Source organism: Notothenia coriiceps, unplaced genomic scaffold, assembly GCF_000735185.1.
Source record: "Notothenia coriiceps isolate Sejong01 unplaced genomic scaffold, NC01 NC01_scaffold00026424, whole genome shotgun sequence".
Taxonomy (NCBI): Eukaryota; Metazoa; Chordata; class Actinopteri; order Perciformes; family Nototheniidae; genus Notothenia; species Notothenia coriiceps.
The window spans coordinates 593,224-619,621 of record NW_011359125.1 but is presented as its reverse complement, the minus strand read 5'-3'; the positions used below and the strand labels follow the sequence as shown (position 1 = coordinate 619,621).

At 41.0% G+C, this 26,398-nt stretch overlaps 1 protein-coding gene across 1 annotated transcript in view; it reads right to left on the bottom strand.

Moving 5' to 3' along the window:
- Positions 1 to 5,989: 5,989 nt before the first annotated feature.
- LOC104957110 (ryanodine receptor 2-like) overlaps positions 5,990 to 26,398 on the bottom strand; it is a 26,474-nt gene continuing 6,065 nt past the window's right edge. The window contains exons 7-32 of the mRNA XM_010784723.1: positions 25,097 to 25,335; positions 24,815 to 24,896; positions 23,926 to 24,056; positions 23,531 to 23,658; positions 23,095 to 23,287; positions 22,897 to 22,979; positions 22,597 to 22,754; positions 21,332 to 21,419; positions 20,544 to 20,636; positions 20,155 to 20,325; positions 18,393 to 18,452; positions 18,142 to 18,276; positions 16,570 to 16,682; positions 16,350 to 16,446; positions 15,906 to 16,012; positions 15,310 to 15,361; positions 15,171 to 15,221; positions 14,986 to 15,085; positions 13,880 to 13,959; positions 13,657 to 13,733; positions 12,479 to 12,552; positions 11,065 to 11,082; positions 7,556 to 7,636; positions 6,893 to 6,981; positions 6,173 to 6,308; positions 5,990 to 6,021 (exon numbers count right to left, since the gene is read on the bottom strand). Of these exons, the coding sequence (XP_010783025.1) occupies positions 5,990 to 6,021; positions 6,173 to 6,308; positions 6,893 to 6,981; positions 7,556 to 7,636; positions 11,065 to 11,082; positions 12,479 to 12,552; positions 13,657 to 13,733; positions 13,880 to 13,959; positions 14,986 to 15,085; positions 15,171 to 15,221; positions 15,310 to 15,361; positions 15,906 to 16,012; positions 16,350 to 16,446; positions 16,570 to 16,682; positions 18,142 to 18,276; positions 18,393 to 18,452; positions 20,155 to 20,325; positions 20,544 to 20,636; positions 21,332 to 21,419; positions 22,597 to 22,754; positions 22,897 to 22,979; positions 23,095 to 23,287; positions 23,531 to 23,658; positions 23,926 to 24,056; positions 24,815 to 24,896; positions 25,097 to 25,335 (2,668 nt within the window). The remainder of the gene's footprint in view (positions 6,022 to 6,172; positions 6,309 to 6,892; positions 6,982 to 7,555; positions 7,637 to 11,064; positions 11,083 to 12,478; positions 12,553 to 13,656; positions 13,734 to 13,879; positions 13,960 to 14,985; positions 15,086 to 15,170; positions 15,222 to 15,309; positions 15,362 to 15,905; positions 16,013 to 16,349; positions 16,447 to 16,569; positions 16,683 to 18,141; positions 18,277 to 18,392; positions 18,453 to 20,154; positions 20,326 to 20,543; positions 20,637 to 21,331; positions 21,420 to 22,596; positions 22,755 to 22,896; positions 22,980 to 23,094; positions 23,288 to 23,530; positions 23,659 to 23,925; positions 24,057 to 24,814; positions 24,897 to 25,096; positions 25,336 to 26,398) is intronic.

Sequence of the window (26,398 nt, the reverse complement as noted above, 5' to 3'; positions counted from 1 at the left end):
GCACCCCCCACCATCTGAGGGCAGAAATGCTGTTTCAGTGTTACAGGAATGTCGGCTTCGTACCAGAAAGCTGAGCTTCAAAGCAACTTCATATTTAGAGCCATTGATCCCCACGTGTTAGGTGCCATTATTTTATCTTACTGATGCAAGTGGTCGATATGATAATCCTCCACAGGGGGTCCATCATCCCCTTTTGTCACCTATAAATGTCCAGCAATCAGGACAGACTTTTGTGGAAAGCTTCTGCTTTTCTGAGGGGAGCAGACTGATGCGGTTCAACCACATAGTGCCCCCCCCCCAGGTGCTTCTCTTTCAGTTTCACGGCATGACTAAACTAAAAGAGCCCCTGGAGCAGAGCCGGAGGGATTACATTTCCCAGCTGCCCTGAGAATGTCAGAAGGAGCTGGGGGACATCAGTGGAAAAGTGGGCCTCATCGAGGCTGCTTAGCTTGATCTGCTGCCGCCACGACCCTGACCTGGATCTGCGACTTGAGTTTGGATGGATGGACCAATATAATCTTCGTTGGCTGACACTGTAGATTCAAGCTAGTGATGTTTTTTTCATCACGGGGACACATTTAAATAAAGATCTCTTTCTTTATATTTTCAAGCAGTTCATTTATAATTGTTTATTGCAGCGGCTTGTTTGGGTTTTGTAGGAACCAGCCTAAATCTAAATGTACTATTAAGCAGGCAACGTACACTTTAAGTCTATGTCAACATGTCATCCTCCATAAATATATAGTCACATTCCGGGTCTAAATGGGTCACTTTTTAGTACATCCCCTCAGGGCCAATGGCTGAAATAAAGTGGCATGAGAGATTGTATTTTTTGAAAAGTAGATAAATCAACTATTTACAGTGTAGTGCACCACTTCTGCATGATCACTAATTTGGTATAAAAAAAAGGAGAATCAGGTTTTCTTCAAATCCATTCAGTTGTGTTTGATATGTTGTACACAGTGTTGTGCCCAGTGGGATTGTGTTGGCAGGCCAACTCTTCATAAACTAGAAAGTAGATATTTAAGGAAGAAACAGAGAGCAGAGAAGGCTACACTGGAAGAAATAAAGGGAAAGGCCATTGCCGTCTTTGTGCTGTAAAGTAGACCCAAACTGACTGCTTAAGTTTGTCATCCCATATGTTAATATGTATTTCTCAAGCAGTTCATTTTTCTAATCTATCTTTCTCTTATTCTAACTCTCACTATAGTGCGAGTGATTTTAAATGTCTATCCTGCAATCTGATGAAGGCCAACTCGTACAAAGGTGGGAAATTGTTGCCAGGCAACTCTACACCTCAGGCACTTCTCTTTATCTTGTTTTCCTCATTTGGATCACACTTTTTTTGACATCACGACAAAATAAGAGCAGTTTAAAGTGGGCCATTTTCCCAAACTATCTTATTGCAGGTGAAGTCAAACATTTAAAAAATAGAGATGATATCCAGGAAAATGTTGAAAGACCTGAGAGGATTGGATCAGGGAAAAGTGGTACAGCATGAAGGAGAGGAAAACGTAAGGAGAGGACCTTGATAGATTATTTTTTAAAACAGAACTACATGTGAATGTCTTGTTTAAAAACCAAGGTCATATCAAATTAGATATTTCAAGCTTCACCAGCTTTCTTCGAGTTTGGCATTGTGGGTAGGGAGTCAGAATCTACTCTGTGAATGTTAACTGATATTAACTGTATTGTATACTTTTTACCTCACTTCAGTATGTTTTTAACTATTCAACATATATTTATATTCATATTATTACATTAGGTAAAGAAACTGCTGATGAAAACTGTAAACCTCAACAGACATAAAAGCAAGTAGGTAAGATATGATTTAGATCATTTTATAATTTAGCAAGAGCTGTTGTTTATTTTTTTGATTATTTGTATGGTCTATTAAATGTCAGAAATGTGTGTCCAGGAAAGTCCAAAGTGATGTATCCAAATGTCTTGTTTTCTGCAATTTAAGCACCAACAGTTACTATTTATCGATTATCCTACCTAGTAGATGGCATTCATTTTCATATTGAATTGTAATCGATTAGTTGACTCCATGATGACCAGTTATAGAAATGTTGATGTGTACTAATACAGGCCAACAAATGTGTGTGCTTGACAGAGTTAAAAATACATGTAGGAGGCTATCTTCAGATGTCATAATTTCAGCTTCTGTCCTAATCTTGTCTGACATCCCTCATGTCAACAAGTCTCTCATCTCAGAGGTTGGGGGTTTGAGCTAAAGCTTGAAAGACAACTTGTAAAACACCTGTAGCTGTTTGTACCGCTCACAGTCCTGTCAAACATAGGAGGGCAACTAGCAGTTGTGAACATACATCTAGAGCAGTGTTTCTCAAAGTTGGGGGTGACAGGGGAGAGACCAACAAAAAAAAATCATAATTGGAAAATTATTGATTCGGACATAATATGATACAGTACAGAACAAGTACGTCTGGGTCTCTGTGTTTGGTGTGCGTGTGCGAGAGAGTGCGAGAGAGAGAGAGAGAGAGAGAGAGAGAGAGAGAGAGAGCGCACCGGTACTGGAGATTGTTGTTGTTAGCTTCTGGTGCTAGCGAGATACGCTAACGGATATACATTACATTACATTGCATTTAGCTGACGATTTTATCCAAAGCGACTTACAATAAGTGCATTCGACCTTCGAAGAAGATACAACCTTGAAGAAAATAGAATCATATAAGTACATCAGGTTTCATAGAGCCAAAACATTTCAAGTGCTACTCAACTAACTTTAGATAAGCCAGTCCTTTATTAGTATATAAGTGCTTTGATAGTAATTCTATCGCTCGAAGTGGAGCTTTTTCAACAACAAGGTGGAGGAGGGTCCTCTCCTGTCAGACTGAGAGGCTCAGTGAACTAAAGGACTCTCTGAGTGTTTAGATAGTTAACTTTAGTCTAAGTTATCTCAGTGGGTCTCAAACGTTTTGGTCACGATTAATGTAAACAATTATTTCCGAGGCACACGTTTATAGTTATAAAAAAATAAGAGAATAAATAAAAAACAGGTATGAAACACTATATGACAGCAAAAAAAGAATAACGTTTAAGTGATTTGTAAAATATCCATAAAGAAAACGAAAATCTGTTTACAGTTCTGTTTCATATGGGTGTTGAGAGATGTATCCATAGATCTCTTCATTTTGATCTCAAAGTGCACTAGATTGAGATTGATGCTTTTAATTACAAAATTAAAAATATATATGTTAGGTCCACTCCCCACTTATATAGCACTTTAACCTGTCGCGGTACACTGTGTATTTGCGTGGGGATTGTTGCAGTAGAAAATTCCACTGTAGCGACCGGTACATTAATTGGAAACCCTACTCCAACGTCGAGACACAACTTTCAGTGGAAAGACCGACTCGAATTGCCCTTGTCAAAAACAAAATACTATACATATTAACGACCCAGGGAACCGACTCGACTCCCTTTTTACAATAATAACGTACATGTGGACGTTACGTATTTTGTGCAGGTCTAAGTCCAAAAAAGACATTATTGAGTCGACCAAATTGAGTCTAAAATATAAATAACATAATAATATAATAATTATATGACATAATACAGTAAACCCTCGTCGTGATACGATAGTTCAAATCAGTGTAGTTTTTTTGTATTCAGAATGTCGTCTCTCGGTAGTAGTGGTACCGTCGATTTATGACCGGCTGATACTCATTTCTCCTTTTAGTACCAGTCTAAGACTTTTCGACCTAAAATAACAGTTTCCATCAGATAGGTTTTCTAAGGACCACCGTACTTTAACCGCACCTTTAATTTATTTACTATTTGTTCCCTAACTCCCGTGTACAAGTCGGTATCGTCGACACCAGTGTCTGTCTCTCTACCCCCCAGCGCAGTGAAATCTTTGTACTCTCCTATTGGGGGAAACCTACACATTCCCTAAACTCAAATCCCTACACCAAAACTTCCCTTCTGCCAGTCGTCCCTCACAGCTTCCTCGGTGAAGTGTATATTTTTTGCAATTGCACGAACGGACGAACACACATACCCGGGTTCTTCTGTAAACGTATATAATATAAATAACCTGTTTGTATCAAATTTGCAAAAGAGATTGAAAGTTAAACTATATGGACAGTAAGAAAGACCAATTTCAAGATGGAATGCGCTTCGTTGTTAACATGGTGGTAGTACGAAAACCATTAAAGTTCGAAAATTGGTATCGAAAAAAGATCTGTCATATAAGATTGTCTATGTTACGATATACAATAAACTCTTATTGATCACGAATTGTTATTCTCCCGTGTTCATAGAGTCCGGTCTGTGTGCTTTACTATTACAAATATGTTACAAGATTTTCTCACAAGCCCCATTTCTTTATTCATCAGGGATAACAGGTAACTCATCTCCTGAGAGTAGTCCAACAAAGTACAACGACGTGTCGAGATTATCTTAACGTCAACTTGACAAAATTTTACTTTACAGTCTAGCCAAATACTTGTAGAGGAATGCCATCTTCATCTCTCGAGGTATTATATAATGTCGCAACAGTAAACCTTTTTAACATTTCCGACGAGTGTCAGAGGTCAAATAGGCTGAGAAGACTTTACTGGATATATTTAACCGAAAGGAACTTTGTCTACACTTATTGTTTGGCAGAGGAATGTAGGGGCATCGGGTCACCGAGTAAAGTTACCTTCCTTAACAACTATTGTATGACATTCCTCCGGTATAACGAGGAATTTCCTAAGGACTCAAATACAGAGAAGTTTAACCGGTTCCGTCCTTTGTCTACCGGGGTGCCACGGGACACTGTTGAAACTTTTGATTCACACTCAGTCAAATACGTACTTGCAACCACAAATACACTACAACAATATACATAAATAAAAGTTGTAACAACGAAGACGCCCGATTAACGAGAGGTTATTCTTGCACGAAAATCAGTCGGTCACAACAATATATTTTTTATTTCTCTTTTGACACACAAACGTACAAAATTCAAATAGAAACTACATAGACATACATACAAGGATGTCTGTACGGAACGGAGACATATTTCGTACGGACGACTCGAATGGTACGTATCAAACCCTCCTACACTTGTGAAGGACACTCTCGCCTAAACCAAAAATGTGAGAAGTCCTTTGCCCTGTATATGCAGAGATAGATATAGTGAAAGAGCATCTAGTCACCAAGAGTTTGAAATAGACAGTTCGGGGGGGAAACCTCTTTTTTTATTCAGCCGGCGGGGGGTGTTGTTTATCAGTGCATAACCCGGTCATCGTAAATAATTTATGTAGTTACTTGCAAAATGGAAGTTTTTTTTTTTTTTTTATTTTTTTTGCTGAAAGGATCTTGTCACTATATCTTGTTACGAGGTATTCAGAGACACCAGTTTTTTTATTTATGTATGTATGTTAACACGTTAGGGAAAAGATCTTGGTTATTCAAATATTATGAAAAGCGTGAAACTTTCGACACGTTTTTTTACTTTTCTTTCTTTTACGACTATAAAACGTTTTTCACAACAAGAATAGTTTCCACCGACGTACTCGGACCAAACGTGACGTGTAAGTCAACGTAACGGTCTCTAAAGAAAACCCCCACGACACCCCATCGAACTGGCCAAGTATCTCCCACGNCGACATGTTCGGGTCGACGGCGGGGTGCCACAGGTCGGTGTCCCTCTTTATGAGAGGGGCTTTACGGCAGCGTCCCCCTAGCACCCCGAGGGCTCCGGCTTGGGACCTGCCCCTGCTGCCGGATGCCCTATCATCTCCTCCCTTTGAGCCCCTGGCCCAGGTGGGGCTTACGTGGCTGCCCACGAAGGCAGCATTTCTGCTTGCCATAACCTCAGGGAAGCGAGTCGGGGAGTTGCATGTCCTCTCCATAAACAATACATGCCCGAGGTGGGACTCTCAGGCGTTGCCCTTTGGGCAAATGTGGCATTCCTGCCCGGGGTCCTTCCACAAACCCACTTCAATCAGCCTGCCCAGCTTGCACGCTTTGACATTCAGGAGTACGGCACGTCGAAATTGCTGTACCCTGGGGGTGCCCAAAGGGCGTATATCAAGGCTACTGCCTGTATACGGCAGTAGGAGCAACTCTTGATTTTTCCCTGGCGGCACTAAAGGAGGTTATGCCCTCTAAACAGTGGCTGCCCCACTGGGTTGTCGATACCATCTCACAGGCTTACGGGGCCAGTGGCCACCCCCTGCCATCGGGCTGAGATGCCACTCTACAAGGAGCATCTCAACATCTTGGGCTGCCCTGAGGGTGGTGCCCCTGGAGACCATCTGCACCGCGGCGTCGTGGGTGTATTCTGGCACATTCTCCAGTTGTCATCAGGTCAATGTCGCCACTCCCCATTCTTGGGGCGTGGTCTTTTTGCCGAGCTCCGCTGCTTCCAGTGGTGAGCAAGGGCTTGGATTCTTCATGACATTGTTGGTCTAAGTCATCCAGTGCTTAAAGCACCACCTCTGGCGGTCAGTAGGGACGAAATAGAACGATAGTTACGGCTGTAACTACGGTTCTACAGTATGAGTCCCGGATGACAGCCAGAGTTTCCTGTCACTCAGAATTCTTGTGTGCTCGCGAGAAGATTCTGGGAAGAGATCCTCTGACGACACCAGCTGATATAGCCGGTGTCACGTGGGTCACAAGTGACTTTGTTGTTATTGGTACTCGAGCTGCGCATGCGCGCGATGGACATATCCAGTGCTTAAAGCACCGCCTCTGGCGGTCATCCGGGACTCATAGAACCGTAGTTACAGCCGTAACTATCGTTAGTTGTATTGCTCAACTTCCTACTGAACTAAAAGCAATCAGTAAAATCTAAAATCCAACTTAACAGGATTTATTTTGTCTATATGATAAATATGTGATCTGTATGAATCAGTATAAGTGAACAGCTGACCTGTACTCTGAGGAGGTAGTCGACAGTAGAGATGATGATGTTGACAGTCGTGTTGTTCCCTATTTGCGTCCTTAAGTAGTTCTGGAAGTCTGAAATAAAAGATAGCAATTTTGCACATATCGTGTTGAAATCAGCAAAGAGTTGGTAGCCTTTCTGTCAACGATTGTATGACTTCTTAAGTAATACCTCGGTCATCAGAATGAAATTCAAATAAAGGTAAGCTTGTAGAATAACAAATATAAGAGGTTATGTTCTTAGTAAGTTCTTTGACATGTCGCAGAATCTAAGTGGGGAAATATCAGTTTATTGTTTCAGCTCAGCAGCTTACTATCTGAGCTGGAAACCAGATGATTTTTCTTTTTACATTTTACAAGAAAAAAAGATAGAAAATAGATTGTCTTTCTCAAAGAACCACATGGCTTGGATCAACACCACACAATGCCCATGCACATTGAGGGAGTTTTTCGTAAATGCAGCACTTTTTCATCCTTTCATTGCTAATTTTTTACTTATTATATTTCATTAACTTAACTCAACTTAACACCATTTTAATAAACACTATCTGACAAGTTAAAGCCTCAAACCCCCCTCAGCATGAAGAGATTTACTGCATATTTAGCAATACATGTAGATGGCATCAGAAACAGAGACGTGCACACACACCTGAGTTGTGCCCTTCACAGAGCAGCTGCAGGAAGCGGAAAAGGTCACAGGTGAACTCATCATCCTGCATGACCTTCTCACCTGGCCGGAGAGAAGAAACACACCCACACACACACACACGCACGAGCACATACGCAGGTATGCACACACAAAAACACAAGCACGTGCACACACACACACACACACACACACACACACACACACAAAGACACACACACACACACATAAAGAAGGTCAGAGAACAGGGCCGACAAAAGCAGACGACATGTATGAGAGACACACCACAAGAAGATGGAGAGTGAAGAAGTGTTAAAAAGAGATGGAGCTAATGTCAGGAAATATTCAGTGTCTTCTTTCAGTCAGTGATGTGTAGGCATAATACACAAATCCAGACCACACACACACACACACACACACACACACACACACACACACACACACACACACACACACACACACACACACACACACACACACACACACACACACTTGGACTGAAGTGGTTTGGTTTTTAAGATGCAGCATTTTACAGTCAGGACCGGATGTTGCTGGTTTGGTTTAATAAAGAAAGTCTGTAGGTTGCTGCTTCTATTGTAATATCTGAAAACATTACAGACACATTGAGGACAGCTGCCCTGACCACACCAAAATGCTGCTTTGAACCAAGAAATGCAAAAGGAAAGAAGGTCAGAGAAAGTTAGATGAGACACTAAACATAACAGAAACATTAACAGATTACGTTGATACAATATGACAACAGACTGGACTGGGCTGAAAGAGGAAAATCTGGAGGTGTGGAACAAGACTGAAAGGGTTTTCTTTTACATTTTCTACAATGACTCCCACCAGGATGAGAGAGATACGTCTTAATAATTGTCAACAGTTATGACCTTATTGCTGTCTTTTCTTATGGCCTCTTAAAATAAAAAAATAGATCTGACTGCATCTACTTACATATGTTAGAATTCAAGAAGGGCTCTTTCAGGCTCATTCCCAACACAGTGGTAGACCAGATGAAGGGAATTACATATTCCACAGTTGAAAAAAATGACGCGACCAGACAAAACGTATTAATATGATTGTAAAGGTGCAATGTGTAGTTCTGAGCCACCAGTGTCTAATGGAAATTCCTAACATTTGTGGGAACAAGGCGGGGGTGTGAGTCGTTTTCTGACACTTTGGATTCAATCCAAACAAGCAATCACACTTGCAGTGATCATGGATCTACAAGTCGGGCAGCTCTACTTGTTCCTCTGATCTGAGGACAGACAGGAGTTAGGAAGTGCTGAACAAGTTGTATTACAAGCTAATCAGCCAGCATGCTGACTTCACTTCTGCAACACAATACGTAGACATCTTCAACATAAAGTCAGCATGTCTTTAATAATGTTGGTTACATTTTTTTATTCTGGCATAATTTACACATTGCACCTTTAATGGAATGGATGAAATGTAAATAGGGATTTAAACTATCGTCACACATGTACACATAACACAGTGAAATTCAAACTGTGCATGTAACCCATCCTAGTATAAGGAGCAGTGGGCAGCTACTATACAGCGCTCTGAAACAGTGTGGTGGTTCAGTGCTTTGCTCTAGGGCACCTGGCTGTGCCCAGGAGGCAGACTGGCACCTGTCCAGGTACCAGGCCACACTCTGCTCTTGGTATAGGGATTATAAATAGGATTAGATTAAATGACAAGCTATAGATGTGGTGTACAATAAATAGTGCATTCAATTTCTTCTAGTCCATTTAAAACATAAGGTTGTAAAACTGTACACAGTTTAATGCTTGAGTACAACAACAACAAAATCATAAGTTCAAAATACAATACTGAAGTCAGAAATAAGTCAAATCGTGAAAAAAGAAGGGCGGTTATTCAAATAAAATATCCCCACTTAAGCAAAACAGTCATGAAGGACACATTGACTACAGACCACAGCTCAGCCAGTAAACAGAGAAGGAGGAAGGAATTAGAGCAGATCAGAGTCCCCCCCCCCCTCCACTTACAGCAGCATGGCCAGGTTAAAGTCCAGAGTGCAACACACAGAGAGAAGAGCAGGAGAGGTGGACAGAACTAAACTGATGTAGAGGTGAGAAACAAGCAGGGCCGTACCGCCTGGCAATTTCAGTTTGTTATTTGAAGACTAGCCTTTATATGAAATACTTAACCTCTTTCAGAGAGAATATATGTTTTTTAACATTACACTGTTGTGTATGTGCCAAAACACATGCATATGAAGGTACATCTTTACCAAAACATTTGCAGCCTTTACTAAACGCGCTGAACATAAAAAAAGCTGCAAAAGCTCAAAACACAACGGAAACTGTTTCAAGGGGACACTAAAAAGTGATGCACACAGCTGGGACCAGAGTTCATGTTGACATTTGGGGATTATAATGTTGGTCAACAGCCATTGTTGTTGGAAACATACCTAAAACATAAGTTTTATCTACTCATTTGAACAATTTCACCGGATGATTCCTTCTGATTAAGTTGGCTAGGGTTCCGTCGTGTTCTTGCAGCGTTTTTTAAGTGCTGCATTTTTTATTTGTAGTGTTTTGTTTATGCAGCGCTTTTAGTAAACGCTGCGCATGTTTCGTCCAGTTGGTGGATGTTTTCTAAATACTGCATGTGCGTTTCTTCAGTTGCATGTGTTGAGGCACATTGATGACTTTATATTTGAATTTTTTTTGAAGCTGCAGTGTGCTTCTCCTAATGGAAATGTTTTGGGCCATTGAAGCGCGTTTGCATTTGTCGGCAACCGTACGAATCTGTAATAGTAAGTGTATTGACAACACAATTGAATAGCTAAATAGTAAATAAACTGCCTTCATATAACGTGTTTCTGTTATTTGCAACTATTCAAAGCACTTTGACAACTCATGAGCCAATGTCTCACCCATTTGAAATGTTATCAGCATCATTGTGCTTCAGACAGGATAGACTGCATCTACGTTGTGAGGCGCTCACAGATTTAACAAAATGATTCACAGCCACTACAACAGGTGCAATGATGAGTGCAGCTTTAATTTACTATAAGGAACTTATATTTGCCTGATTGGGGCTTTTCTGTATATATTGCAGTCCTAATATAGGGAGACAGGAAATGACAGAGAGAGAGGCTGAGGACACAGATGGGTAGTACACTTCACAACAAAGAACAACCAGCACAATAACCATCTCCATTACTAGGACAACACAACAAGACTTTAGGTTGACTACATGACCAAGAGTGGGTGAAGGATGGGAAATATCAGTAATATTAAGAATGTGCCAGATACTGTACAAATCCTGAGAGGGAGTCTGGATTGTTTTAATCTACTTGACATTTATTATATTCATCATCCGTTTCCTTGATGTCAAAGAGAATGATTTGACAAAGACTTTAAAAAGTATAAACAGAACAGACCTGGACAGAACTGACACAACATCTGACCCACCACAGGAGGAGAGGGAGCGAGAGACCAACCAACACACAAGGAAATGGCAGAAGGCATAATTACCACGCTCATGAGTGATGACTGAGGAGGGGAAGAAAGTGCAATAAACCAAAATGAGAAAAGGAAAACAGGGGGAAGAAAGAAAGAGAGAAACAAAGTAAGAAACAAAGAAAAAGATTACATATAGGGAAAAGAGTTTCAATAACTCCGGATTCAGTTGTTTGGTCAACATGGAATCCGTAAAGCTCAGTAAATGTCTTAAGAGACGTCTTACAAAATAAAAAATATATAACACCAAGATAAAAACGTTTTTCCCTCTCATCCTTTTTTTATTTGATTGTGAAAGTGCATGGTAAAAATGTTTAAGTTAATAGGGCCTCAGTATGAATACTAAGTATTTACTAATTATATTGAGGAAATTATTAATAGAAAAACATAATTTGTGCTATTTCTGTATGCTGAAATAGATGCAGTAATGATACAAATAAATACGTTTCAGGATTTATGGGTCTTAATTTTATGCCTTAAAAAATAAATTGGGTTTTGTTGGGGACTTGAAAAGTGTGGGACAACTCAATGGTAAACATTGGTTTTGGTTTAGGGTAGAAAAACAGGCCGTTGTGGTTTACGTTTGGAAATTATTCGCTTTATGTTTCTGAGATACCAGGTTTGACTTGTTCTCTTGTTTCACACTTTGTAGTGCAGAATTGAGCTCCTAACAATGAACTGATTTCCTCCCTGAGAGGTTTAATGTTGCTATGATAACATCATGCTACTCCTACATTTACCAAAGGGTTATGTCAGGATCATTTAAACACACAGATGGTCATTTAATGTTTTTTTTAAGAGCACTCATTGCAAAAACAATTCCTCAAGGCTTCCTACTTTTATCCAGTAGTTTGTGATTGTGTTTGTAGGTTATGCCTATATTTACAATATAGTACTTATAAATAGTGAAAAAAGGGAGAATTTGAGTAAAATCTTGAAAAGTCAGTTTGCCATCTAAAGTATGATTGTGAACATACAGAAAACATGACAGAAAAATGCAACATGCAAATCATAAGCACATATACATGTGACTGGGAAATCATACCTGATAATGCATTTAAAAAATAGGTATAACTGCATTACCACTTTTAATAAATGAACCAATTGCTCAAATTAAGTGATGACAACAACACAAAACAATTATGATATAACATGGATTTAAAAACGCATTGGTTATGCTATCTTTTAGCATTCCTTTATGAGACTTATTGTTTCAGCAAGCAGTTCTGTGTAGGTAGGCTTACATGAAACATCCTTAGGCTAATTAAAGTGGTATTTAATAATTTAACTTACATTTAACTTAAAATACCTGGTGAAGAAAACATTTTATTATCAACAATAAGCCACAATCTCAAAATAAATCATTATATTGCTATAACCATTGCAACATTAAATGAAAGATGTGCAAACATCCTGTAGAGAAGCTCACCTGATCCCTCCTCTGTCACCATCCCCAGTCCTTCTGCTTTGTTCTGCCTCTCAAATGCATTTAGATCCAGAACACTGAAACAAAGACAAATGAGTTGTAAAACTCTAGTTCTGTGCTCTATTCACTGACCTTCTCCCCTGCAACCAGTGGCTGTGCATAGTTATGTTAATAACTGTACGTAAACACCCAATTTCACCTTTGCCCAATGTATCATTTGAAAGCTGCTCTCATATTAAAGGCATTATATAAAAAGTACACTGTGTGCTACACTATGAGTGCCATGGTTATAAACTATTATAGGCATGCTAAATCAGCTTTTAGTACTTCCTTTCTGCACTTTCCAGTGGGCAGTACCAACAGTTTCCACTGGGAAACTTAGATTCTGAAGCAAGCTCATGGGGAGCATCTTCTGGCCATCTGGCCGTCCGGCAGTGGCTCTGTCAGTAGGGGATTGGACTGAGCCGTAGGGTCGCCGGTTCAAGTCCCCGACCAGACCTAAAAATGGAGCGTGGACTTCTACGTGGAGAGGTCCCAGTTCACCTCCTGCCCTGCCGTGGTGCCCTTGAGCAAGGCACCGGACAACCCCCTTCCCCCCTCACTTCCATTGCTCCCCGGGCGCTGTGCAATAGCTACCCACTGCTCCTAGTACTAGACTCCTGGTACTAGGATGGGTTAAAAGCAGAGAACACATGTCACTGTGTGTTCTGCATGTGTGACCATTAAAGAGGGTTTCATCCCTCCTCCAATATTATTTTATTATTATATTATTCTGTATTTGTTGGATGCTGCATCTAATCAGTGACACATTTCAACATCGCTTAAGTTTCATATCGGAGTGAACACAGATTATATATTATTAACTCCAGTGTTTCATCTATTATCTATATTTAGTTCAATAAACTTGACTGTTGTTTGACCAATAATCTTGCTATAATACTACTTTTACACTTTATAAATATCTTGACCTGATGCTACTTTTCTACATGTTACATGTTGACTAGCTTGTGTACTTATTTTATTTTTATTTCATTATTTTGCTATTTTGCTGTGGGCCAAATAAAGATTTCTGATTCTGCAGTCAGTCCACACACAGTCTGAACCTATTAACCAACCCTCCTGTTCTATGAATACATGGTCAGTCATTTTTCTCAATAAGAGGAAGAGTGATTCACAGTAACCTGCATGACTGCATCAAACCAGCCAGACTCTGAAAGAAGCCAACATCCTTTTTGTCTTTCAGGTAATCCAACATTTTCTATCAAAGAGAAAGAGAAAAACCACAGAGGAAAATGGGATGATTGAGTTTTATTTCAGACAGGAGACACTATGGCAGTTTGGAAGTACTCTGTGATCCAACAGCAGAATGGTAATGTCAGAAACAGAGATGACTGAGCACTGTACCTGCTGTACAGTAGAGTTTCCTCCGTTGAGAATAGCTATGCCCAGCTTCAGAGTGGAGGCCACCATGGGCCCCATCTCACCTGGTGAACAGGAACACAACACACACACAGAAAACAAAAGGACATTAGTCCTTCATCCACCACAGTGCAGGGTCTTTCACAGCTCCTGGTTGAATCCTTTCCCCCCCCCTTTTAATTAAAACATGCTTAAAACATATTCAATATTAAATGGCTCTAACATGATGTAATTACAGTACCTTACATTAAGTTAAAAAGTATTTGTATGTGTTCACAGATAGAACACGTATTTTTTAATGGAGCATATTTTTCAGTAAAAAACGTAGAATCTTTAATAAGGGTAATCATAAATCATTCCCCCCCCACACACCCATACTTTACTTTTTCAAACCTGACTCAATGACTTCAATAATAGAGAGTTTGACAGCTTTTTCAAGTAATTTGTGATTTTTGTTTGCAATGATCCCAATAACCATTAAAAAAAAAAAAAAATCATATGTCGTCCCATATGAGCAGATCCGAACTCAAGTTTTGATTAAAGAGGACAAAATATATTAATTTACAGGATGATATTAGTATTTATTGTCTCTACTGGGACATGTCTCCATGCTTTAACGTTCAAAAAGCTCTTTATTTTCCTCATACTGCCGGTGCTGTAGCACCTCTTTTCACCCTCTGTCTGAAACCAGAGCCCAGTCTCTGATTGGTTAGCTGGCTCTATTGTGGTTGGTCAACTGCTAAGAGAAGTGCAGCGCTTTAGCATATCACGTACAATGTCTTGGAGCGCTATCCAATAGAAGCACAAGTTTTACAAAGTCATATCAATATGTTAGGGAAGTAAACAAAGGAGTCCAAGGGTGGTGTGAGAGAGAAACTCCCCCTGGAGGGAACACATGGATTTTAGCCTTTGCAGACCATTCACATGCACAAACACCTATAGAACACACTACAGGGAAACAAAACCCCCTAGTAGCAGAATAGGGCCCCTTTAATACAACTCTTGTGCTGTGTTCAGCTGGCCCTCAGAGTGGATATAAATCACAAATACACAAGTAGTGTTAAAGTAGTGATAGTCGCCCGAGGACCTACCCTTGCTGGCGCTGATGGTCTGGAGCACCATCTCAGCGGCTCCTCTGTCATGTAGCCGCGCCTGCTGATACAGCAGCTTCTGCTTCTCCATCTCTTTCTCCTGTTGATGAGGAACAGCACAACACACACTTACAAGATGATCACAGGGAGAGAGCGACTAATAGAGTGAGGGACTGTTCACCTACTTCAAAACTCTTCACCTCCTCTCCATCATCATCTTCTTCATCATGGCAACTCTAAAGGAGTGAAGAATGATACAAATGAGACAGGAAACATCATCTTCATACTTTGATAAGTCATTTTATTCACTTCAGCAGGTCATACCTTTGCCATGATGTCAGCGTAGGCCATGTAGAGATTATCCTCATCCAGTTTACTGCAAGACACACACACACACACACACACACACACACACACACACACACACACACACACACGTGCTAGATGAACGATTACCTAAATGCCTTTAAAACATTTTTTTATTTAAGTTACATTAAGTGATCCCATGCTGTCTTTTTTCAATTGTACCGGATGAGGAAAAACATTTGTATCTGCATAATACTGAATGGAGAAAAAGGTATTTTTTGTGCTGTGTAATAAAAAAATTTAAAGCGCCATTGACTAAAAATGTATCTGGTTAGGTGTCCACTGGTATTTCTGATTCCATTGGACTGGATGTGAAACAACCAAGAGCGATAACAGGAGAGGGTTTAACAACTATTACTAACTACTACTATTCATATTTACAGATAGACAGATCTTGATATAAGAGTTAAAACACCAGTGCATGTTTAGTTTGACCTTTCAGATGGATAAATGTTCTTTTTACTAGATGTGTAAACACAAACTATAACTTGAGTTGATGCAGTTACTTTAGGAAGAACCTTTTATCTTACATAAACTTTATCTACAAAACCCACCACTTCTCTGTGAGGGCCGTCCTGCTGAACAGCTGGATGAGCTGATGCAGAGGATCGATGTGTTTCTGCCCCTCCTCTTCCTCAGATAGCTCCTGCTCCCCTGGTTTCTGAAAAAAAACACAGTCACACAAGACTCAATAAAATACACTGAAAATAATAGTGGAAAGAAATAATTCATTTTTTTCATGTACAACTCTCTTAGTGTGGGTATTTTATGAATCTGATAAAAATTACTAGAAATAACTAGACACGATAGTAGACTAAGTAGTATTCATATAATTATGGAATAGAGTAAGGTGGAATTTAAGTTCTTGTAAAATTGTAGCAGACGATAAACCTAAAACTGGAAGGTAGCCATGTCTGTGTTTTGAATCCTTTTCTGCAATTTTCAGCAGTACACAGTTTGATTCCATCAGTTTTACGCTTGCATTTAAATGAACTTACAGCGAGGTCCTCTATGAGTTTATCTTCAAAGTAGTGTTCCTCTGCCTCGATCCAGGACTTCTCATAGCCCTGCAGGAACAAGTTGACAGCCCGGTGCCTAATTCGGAGGAGATAAGTTAAGAATACAAATATATGCATTTCTTACAAGATAGATGTAGTACACTCACATGCACTCAGTAAATACTGTATGTGTGTTGCTGTGTTTGGCTGCCAAACTCACCTGGGAAGGTTATAGAGTGGTGCCATCCTGAAGCAAGCCACCACAGCTCTCTTCCTCTGTTTGGACAGCAGTTTGTGCCACACGGCCTTCTTACTGCGCTGAGGATGTTCCACCTGAACACAAAGTGAAGCGCTCACCTTCTGGTTCAACGCCTGGACAACTTATTACATAAGTGCATTTGTTAATGTCTTTTTCTTTAAAAACAGTCAGTCTCCATGAAGAACTTCTGTTTTGTGTTTATTTTTGTGTCTATTTACAGCTTCAGAGTCCTAGGCACCGAGAGAGGGCACTTTAAACAAGTGTTATCTCCATATATAGAAAAGAAAAGAGAGCACAGAGCCTCTTTGATGCTGCTGCAGTGTTTATTCATGTGTGTGGATGCTGCACATATACAGTTGCAAGAAAAAGTATGTGAACCCTTTGGAATGACCTGGATTTCTGCATAAGTTGGTCATAAAATGTGTTCTGATCTGCTGTCCAGAAAAAACATTGCTGCACGTTGGAAGTTTGCAAAAGAGCACCTGGATGTTCCACAGCACTACTGGCAAAATATTCTGTGGACAGATGAAACCAAAGTTGAGTTGTTTGGAAGGAACACACAACGCTATGTGTGGAGAAAAAAAGGCACAGCACACCAACATCAAAACCTCATCCCAACTGTGAAGTATGGTGGAGGGAGCATCATGGTTTGGGGCTGCTTTGCTGCCTCAGGGCCTGGACAGATTGCCATCATCGACGGAAAAATGAATTCTCAAGTTTATCAAGACATTTTGCTGGAGAACTTAAGGCCATCTGTCCACCAATTGAAGCTCAACAGAAGATGGGTGATGCAACAGGACAACGACCCAAAGCACAGAAGTAAATCAACAACAGAATGGCTTCAACAGAAGAAAATAGGCCTTCTGGAGTGGCCCAGTCAGAGTCCTGACCTCAACCCAATTGAGATGCTGTGGCATGACCTCAAGAGAGCGATTCACACCAGACATCCCAAGAATATTGCTGAACTGAAACAGTTTTGTAAAGAGGAATGGTCCCAAATTCCTCCTGACCGTTGTGCAGGTCTGATATGCAACTATCGGAAACGTTTGGTTGAGGTTATTGCTGCCAGAGGAGGATCAACCAGTTATTCAATCCAAGGGTTCACATACTTTTTCCACCCTGCACTGTGAATGTTTACATGGTGTGTTCAATAAAAACATAAAAACATATAATTGTTTGTGTGGTTTTAGCTTAAGCAGACTGTGTTTGTCTATTGTTGTGACTTAGATGAAGATCAGAACACATTTTATGACCAATTTATGCAGAAATCCAGGAAGTTCCAAAGGGTTCACATACTTTTTCTTGCAACTGTAGGTACTGATCTTAATATTAATATCATTTTTCAGTGGGTTTCATTTTACTTGTTATTTTTATGCATTCCATGTATTCTACAACATTATTAATATGACCAAATATGCTTTTGTATATTTTTGCAGTTGTGGAAAACTGCTTTGATTGATAATTAGATTTGAGTCCAGGCCACCTTCTCCTCATTTGTTTTTACTTTCAGGTAGAATACATCAACACACACACCTGGTCTAGGTGGAAGAGGACATGAGCGATGTCCAGGACCCTCTCCACAGTCTTCTGAGGGTCCGAGGTGTCCTCGTAGTTGTTGGGGAGGTCTCTGTACAGAGCCATCTGCCAGCGGATAGCTGGGTCCTCCAGCTGTACAACACACATGAGGACATGTATTAAATGTGTGACCATAAAGACTTAAGTCATGATTGTTTCCTCTCAAATATACATGGACTGTGATAATTATAAGATCAGAGTTTACTCACCTTTCCTTGTAAATGAAGATTGTTCTTGATGATCTCTCGAACTTCATCCTCTGTATCTTTCTGTGAACAGAGTAAATGCACGCTCCATTGTGAGACAAAGGGAACCTTTAAAGGCCCCATGTCATGGCCATTTCTACTGATCATAATTCCATTGTTGAGGTATACTTGATTTATATTGTGCAATTTTCCAAAATCGCATTGGTTTCTCATACAGCATCTCTGTAAACTATGTGTATTCACTCTCTGTCCTACACAGCTTGTTGGTGCTCCTGCCCCCCCCTCCCTATGAGCCCAGTGGCCGTCCGCGAGACAGCGAGACACACACACACACACACACACACACACACACACACACACACACACACACACACACACACACACACACACACACACACACACACACACACACACACACACAGCCTGGCTGGGAGTTTGTGTGTGTGCTCACACACCGACTCACAGCCTCGCCGCGTCCCACCGTCTCAGGGAGGAGAAATCGGCGGAGCTGCAGCTGAGAAAAGATTGAGTGTGTGTGTGTGAGGAAGTCCGCAGATTGGCTCATTTGGACCAATCCACGGACTTAACCCAACGGCTCCGTGGACGTAACGTAACGGCTCCACGGATTGGTCCATTTTGGTATGGGCACGTCACTGTACCCAGGAGGAAAAAAAGACATCTCCAACGAGGCGTTCTGGGGCAGCATAGACAGGTCTTTTCTGTGTTAGAGTTTTACTCGCTACAGGGTGTACTTTGAGGGTTTGTGACTCTGCAGACCGTTTACATGCAGGACAACCTTCATAACACACAAGGGGACGGGTAATAACAGGAAAAGCATGACATGGGACCTTTCAAGGTCTCGACTGACACACACAACAATTGTAATGATATCTTAAGCAAAACAATCTGGTTTCACAATTTAAGATCATTTAGACAAAAAGGCAGTTTCCAACTAAAGATATTCAGACTTTAAGGCAAATTGGAAACATTTCTGAAATGTTAAACAAAAGATGGTGCAAACGTGTATACAAATACACCAACAGATATTATGGGGTGAAACAACTGTGTAGAGACAGAAGTGTATTTTATCATTCTGAAGCTGCCTGGAGTCATTTGCATATGATTAAATGAAGTTTGACACAGTGGAGGGTTGTGAGCAATGGCACTGCGCTCTGAAACAGCATTTCTTAGATCAGAGGCTGAACATTTATCAGCATATGTGTCCCACTGCCGTCTAATTGCAATCTAACGGCACCATACATTACAATGATATAACCACAAGAAGAGAACAGTGACAGACATCAAAAGCTTTATTGGAAAACCTCAATAGAAGCTTCTAAAGTAGAAATATTATCATTCAGTACAACACTAATGCCTGCCATCCCAGACAAGAGCTTTGAAGAGAACAGCACAGAATGTTGTTTGAATGGCTGCCATTACTACAACATCTTCACAGCACTCAATTCTTTTGTCACTGGAATTCTGACAAAAACCAGACTGGAGGATATACTGTTGGAGTTATTCCAGAGGCATACTAATACATGTTACCAATAATTCATTGTAAGTGTTTGTTTATTTATGTTTAGTTTATTATTTTATCCTATACTAACTCATTTGTGTAGGCATATAATACACTTAAAATTCAAAGTGACCATAGTCGATGAAAATGTATACAATTATGAAGTCAAATGGTATATTGCCTCTTCTCTAATACCATATCAGACAAAAGCAATTCTCATAATCTAGTGGATGAGTATTGACTGACCTGTGTGAAGCGGTTCTTAGCCAGAGCGATCAGCTCTTGTTCTCCGGGCGCGCAGATGTTCAGACCCACAGGCAGCAGGCGCTTCAGAGTGGCCACGATGAGACTGGTCTGCATCGAGTACCGATCTCCCTTCCTCTTCATCTTCTTCCTCTCCTGGTCTGAAACTATTCCCTGAGGCAAAGTCAAACATCAGAATATTTAATGCACATACATGACGAGTGTTATTTTCTTCATTATGTGAACATGGGCATTGACACACACACACACACACACACACACACACACACACACACACACACACACACACACACACACACACACACACACGTTAAGCAGTACACTTCTGATATGTGAATCTCGATTCCCTGCTTCTGTCCATCTGTCCATACCTTAGACATCTTACACTTGGTGTCAGTGATGAGGAACGACATGTTGTTGATTTCATTCTGGACCACAAAGTTCTGCTCTTCTCTCTTGAAGTTCTGCAGACAGAAAATATTTAAATCTAAATATAGTTTGGTCCAAACTGAAATGGATTGCCATGATATTTTCTACAGATATTCATGATGAAGCTTACTGACTCTGATGATCTTTATATTTTTCATCTACCAAAACAAATGTGTTTTTAGTGAATTTCTTAGTATCTACTGAATAATAGGGTACAGGTTTGTCATCCCTTAGGATGAATTGAAATCAGTCACTCTCTCCCTTTGAATGATGCACTGCCATCAGGTCAAAGTATGTCCAATACTTTGGATTGTGACCTAACACTTGCAAAACAAATGACATTCCCATCAGCCACTGCTGTACTTTGTGTTTAGTGCTAATTCACATATTTCAACATGCAAATACGCTAAGCTAGGATAGTGAACATGTAAACATCATACAGTAAATAGCAAACATCAGAATGTTGCATTGTCAGAGCTGCTAGCTCGGCAGTAGACTCTTACTGTTATTACTGCTACTGAATGTGTAATGATTTGTAGGGAGATTTAAGGTTTGTGTGCACAGGGACAATGTGTGATCTTCAGCATTACATGTGTGATAGATTAATGAAGCTACAGACTGGACTGCACATTCTCAATGGGATAAGCAGCGTAAGCAGTCCTTTGTATGGAGTTATTAGATAAAAAAATTAGGAACCTCATACAAAAATACATGTTTTTATGATTCTTACATGAGACTTGGCCCAGAAGATGAAAACCTCTGCCACCATGCGGAACAGCTCCTCAGCCTCTGGGTTGGACTCTTTCAGCCACAGAGCCCTGTTCATAAAGTTATGCAGTTTAGAGATAGTGCCACAATGAAAAGGTTCAAAAAGTTGTAGACCCTTTAGTTGCTATGGAGCTATTTTTATAAGACAGTCCCAGTTTGTTTTCTCATGATAACGCACAAGAACGCAAACACTTGGCTCCTCAGGTGACAAATTAAGGGGGCATTTTATTTGATTGTCTGTCATGAATCATGATACATCTGAGAGTGATGACTATTGATTGCATTGTTGGACTGAGTTAGCCACATAGCGTTAGCTACAGAAGCTGTGTGGGTAGTTGACTAATCTATTGGTGACCAGGTGTGACGATACCTCCACACCACGTGGGGGGCCGTCTGTTTGTGTGTGTTTGTGGGTGATTGCAGGTTCCAGTGCCTGATGAGCTGCACCTGCCTGATGAGCTACACCTGCTGGAAGCCTACAAGAGGAGCCAAGCCGGATACGTCGCTCTCTCACTCCTCTGGGCCAGCCTCGGGGATCTGTTGCTGGTGCCGCATCCGCATTTTTGTTTATTAAAAAGAAACGTCTTTATTATTCATATCCCTCGTCTCGCCTCCCCGCTTTTTGTTGCAGCCCCGGAGCTCGGGTTGTAACATATGGGGGCTCGTTGCTTTGGACCTGGGAACGTTTGGTGAATGGATGTCCGTTGTTGGGGACGGACTACGCACAGCTGTTGTCGCTGAGTGCAGCTGATTGTTTGGGAGTAGCGTTATGGGGGTAAGTGCTTTGCAGTTTCGGATGATAGGGGAAGCAGTTGGTTTGTTGTGTCATCATGCTCAATATAATGTAGAGTTAAGTTTATGTTACTTGTGGCTATTTCATAAGAAGAACACAACAACTCCCATGACCTCACCCATGTCACGGTATCATTAAAAAAAATCCTTTTTTGGTTATTGTCTTGTTTGATGGACCAATTGTGACAGAAATTACATTCTGTGTGTTTCAAATACTAAAACCAGAAATGTTTAATGAGGAAGTGAACTCACTCAACATGCTTGTTAGACACACACATTGTACACATTTACAGAGCAAGCATAGAGGCAAGTATCCCATTATTGCAATTCATCACACTGAAAGTCGAATAGGTCACAATATTTGTTGTTTCAGAGTAAAGGTGTAATACAATAAGAAGACATTAGATCTAAAATGATCCAATCAGCACTCTGTACCTGTTGTAGTCAACAAATCGTATGAGGAGAGGGTAAAAGGCATACAGGTCTCTGATCAGTACGGTGAACTGGTCCAGGATGAGGAGCTCTGTCTCTGACATCTCCCCCCTCCCCTCCACCTTGCTCTGTTCCTCATCCATCAGCACCACTGCTGCTTTCTAAAGGAAAAATAAATAACAGCTTTTTCTTATTTTCAACACTAAATATATTGTGATCTTAGTGTATGCGTTCTTTGAGCCTATCAATAGTCTAATGAACTACATCAACATCTATAACACATTAAACAGTGATGAGACTTACTTTTTTGAGTTTCTCCATCAGAGACAGGAAGTGGGTCTTGAGCAGCTGGGCTTTGGCCTTGCTGATGATTGGCTGAGAGAAGACTGAAGCAGTGACAGAGATTGTCATAAAACACATGACTTTGAATTAAGCCTCATTCTTCAGTTTTTGCAATTTCATGAGTCATGGAGACATAAACACAAACGCTGCCAGGTTTACCAGCTAGTCTTTTCATCCAGGCCCCCTCATCTATTCCCAGGTTGTTGTAGATGATCTTCAGAATGTTTCCCAGCAGAGTGTTCATGTGTTCAGAGGTCACAGAGGTGCAGCAGCTGTCAGCTTTGTCTGGGTTGTTCTCTGGTCCATGTTCCCACCAGTTAGACATGTAGCTGCACAACATCGGCAACACCACCTACAGAAAAAAAATACATGTTAAACTGACCACACATCCCTCTCCAATCACCAGATTACCCACTTAATGACATAATGCTTTGTTTCGTTTCGTATGGGCAGTCAGACATTGAAACCACACAAACATCATGCAAGCACTACTTGGGTATGATGAACAGAGGGTTAACAATCTCTATTTCTTTGTGAGAAGACACAAGGTTCATGTGCCTGTTTAGTTAGATAGTTAGTAAGTGATATAGCCCACCTCCATGACATGGGGCATCTGAGTGTATCTCATGCCAGACTCTGCCAACTCCATGATCTCCTCCAGACACTTTTCTAAGTTTGGGATCAGAGGACAAACCTCCCCCACCTGCCCGGGAAGACCTAGAGCTGAAGGGGTGAAGAGTATGCACTTAAAAAGAGGTTTTTCTTTTTTATGCAGAAAGTAGAATCTAGCAGGCTTGTCCGCTAATGTTAGCAGAGATTTCCTTACAAAGCTAACAGCAACAAAGAGTAAGACACAGCAACATACAATGAGCTCAGTGGTATGTAGAGTGAATGTCATTCTCAGAGGATACAATTACCCAAGGACATGTATATCTTGGCATAACTTTGCCCCATTGGATTTTTATTGAAATAAAATCCAGTCATAAGCACCTGCCCTGTCTTTAGCTCCTTTGCTGTTGAAGATGGAGAAGCTGTTGAACTTGTTGGTGTGAGGCTCGAGGAAGGCCACAGGAAAGGCTGCTGAGAAGGCAGCTAGACACTTCCCCAAAGCTGGGCGCTGTCTGCAGGAGAGGAGAGATTAACAATGCATTCATTATCATTTTATTATGCACTTTTTATTTTTTTATATCGATGCTTATTGATTAATAAATTGGAGGTAGTTACTCCTGTGGTACTTTACTTACTTCCTGTACTATTAATCATCTTCATTTTGGTATTAAAACAGTTGGGCAGACATTATTTAAACTGAAAAGGAGCCAAAAGGAAACACACGCTAACTCCTATGAATTGAAATGCAATGAGTATTACAGGAGGGGCATTTTACTGATTTACCAACACAACAATTCCCAGAAGCAAACATGTTGTGTTCAGTGTGGAAGGCCCAGAATGCAAATAAACCATACATCAGATGAAGTGCATTTAGGTGTGTTGGTGTTTTATGAAGGTCACCAATGGGTGAGTTTTTTGCACATTAAAAGTGAATAGGCAGTGATACTTTGTTTTTTTTATTAAATGATGTTATTGTCACTATAAAATTGTAGCTTGCAATTAAAATGATCTCTTACTGCTACACAGTCATATTAAGAGCTTGCTATACAAACAGTAGTCCATCAGAGAATTTGTTGAGTTCTTAATTACAACTCAATCAGCATTCAGTATAAAGACATTTTTACTTGTGTTTCTTGTTTTTGTCACCTTGAAATTAAAATGCTCTTTACAGCACAACTAAACTCACATACCAACAGAGGTGTAAGAAACAATCTATAACAGTTTTCTGTAGCTTAAATACATGTATACTGCAGGGTACACTGTACAGTACCTCTCCACATAGATGCTTCTGTTGGTTCCTAAAAGGTAGAGGCTGTAGAGGATTCTGTAGCAGGAAACCTGGACATCATCCACTGGAAGAGGAGAGATAACCACAAAAAAAAGTTTGCATTTTACACTTCATGGAGTTTCGTCCTTTATTTTTCATGGAAAACCATCCCATCTTTTCCTTTTTAGATACAGTTCTTTTAATTGTTATAGAAGAAAAAACATTCTAAAATATCCAAGTGTTAGGTTTTTCCCTTTGGTGCATTAACCACAAGTGAGTACGCACATATGAGGTCTTCTCCGAACATGTTCTGTCCGATGTGTTCGAACAGGGAGGAGAGGACGGGCAGCAGGGCGAAGGTGGTGTAGTTGATGATCTGAGTGACCCCCCGCGGCTGCTCCCTGCTGTGGGTGAACTGGCCCAGCTTCAGGTTCTCCTGAGTCTTCTCCAGATCCTCTGCTGCACTTTCAAAGAACAACCGCAGCGCTGCCTTCACTGACTCAAGACCAGTCTTCATCACTGTCCTAATATATGGGGAGAGATAGGTTTTAAAGTCTGTGGAGAAGAAGATCTTTGTTCTTATTTCTGATATTCCTCTTTTCTTTTTCCGTGGGCTCCATGATACAAAAAATTCCCCTATTTACCCCTTGCTCTCTTTTCCCCTCCCCTCCCCCAACTAACCTACCTTATGGCTGCTTCCTCCTACTATAACCGTGTTCATGTTCTAGCTTCCCCTGCCTTATACCACCTCTCCCGCTTAGGGCCCCCAATGAGGCACCTGGGATCCCTGTGGACATTGTTTTAACCAAAACCTATTTTAAACACCTCCAGGCCATCCACCATGTGGAGATCCTCGACGAGGCAGCTCGCCGGGGATCTCCACCCCCCGGTATGGCCAGGAAAGTACAGATTTTATCCTCCATCATCAAACCAGCAGCCCCCAACAGTAACATTTTAAACCTGGTGGAAGAAAACACAACAATTTGGATGCAGTGTAATTTGGATATCCTTAGGACTCATTACACTGACCTCCTCAAGGACCTCAGTTCGAGCTTGGTCCTTTTTAAGAGGGATGCTTTTAACAGGGCCATTAATTGGGCTCGTAAACGATACCATAAGAAGCTCATCCCCTCATCCATTTCTAACTGGCACTCCCTGTTAAACCCCTCAGACCCCCAGCCACCTACCCCTGCTCTTGACATCACCAACCCTACCTCTTTTCCACCCCTACCACTGCCACAGAGACCTCAAACCTCTCGACTTCGCTCCACCCCCCCTAGTCTTCCCAACACTCTTACTTTACCTTCACGCACAACCACTATCCCCTCTTTTCCTCCTTTATCACTCCCTCCCCGGCCCAATAACCTTAACCCTAGCCCCCTTCATGGGACACGGACCCCCCCGCCAATCTTGGTACTTACCTGCCCCCCCTTAGTTGCATCTATCGCCCTAACACGGGCCCCTCCACCAATCAGTGGACCGACCCCCCCGCTTTCAGTTACACCCACCCCTCCAACAACCATTGGATCTGGGTTTTTAACTGTACCTGTCCCCCCCCCTTAGCCCTCCACCAATCAGTGGACCGAC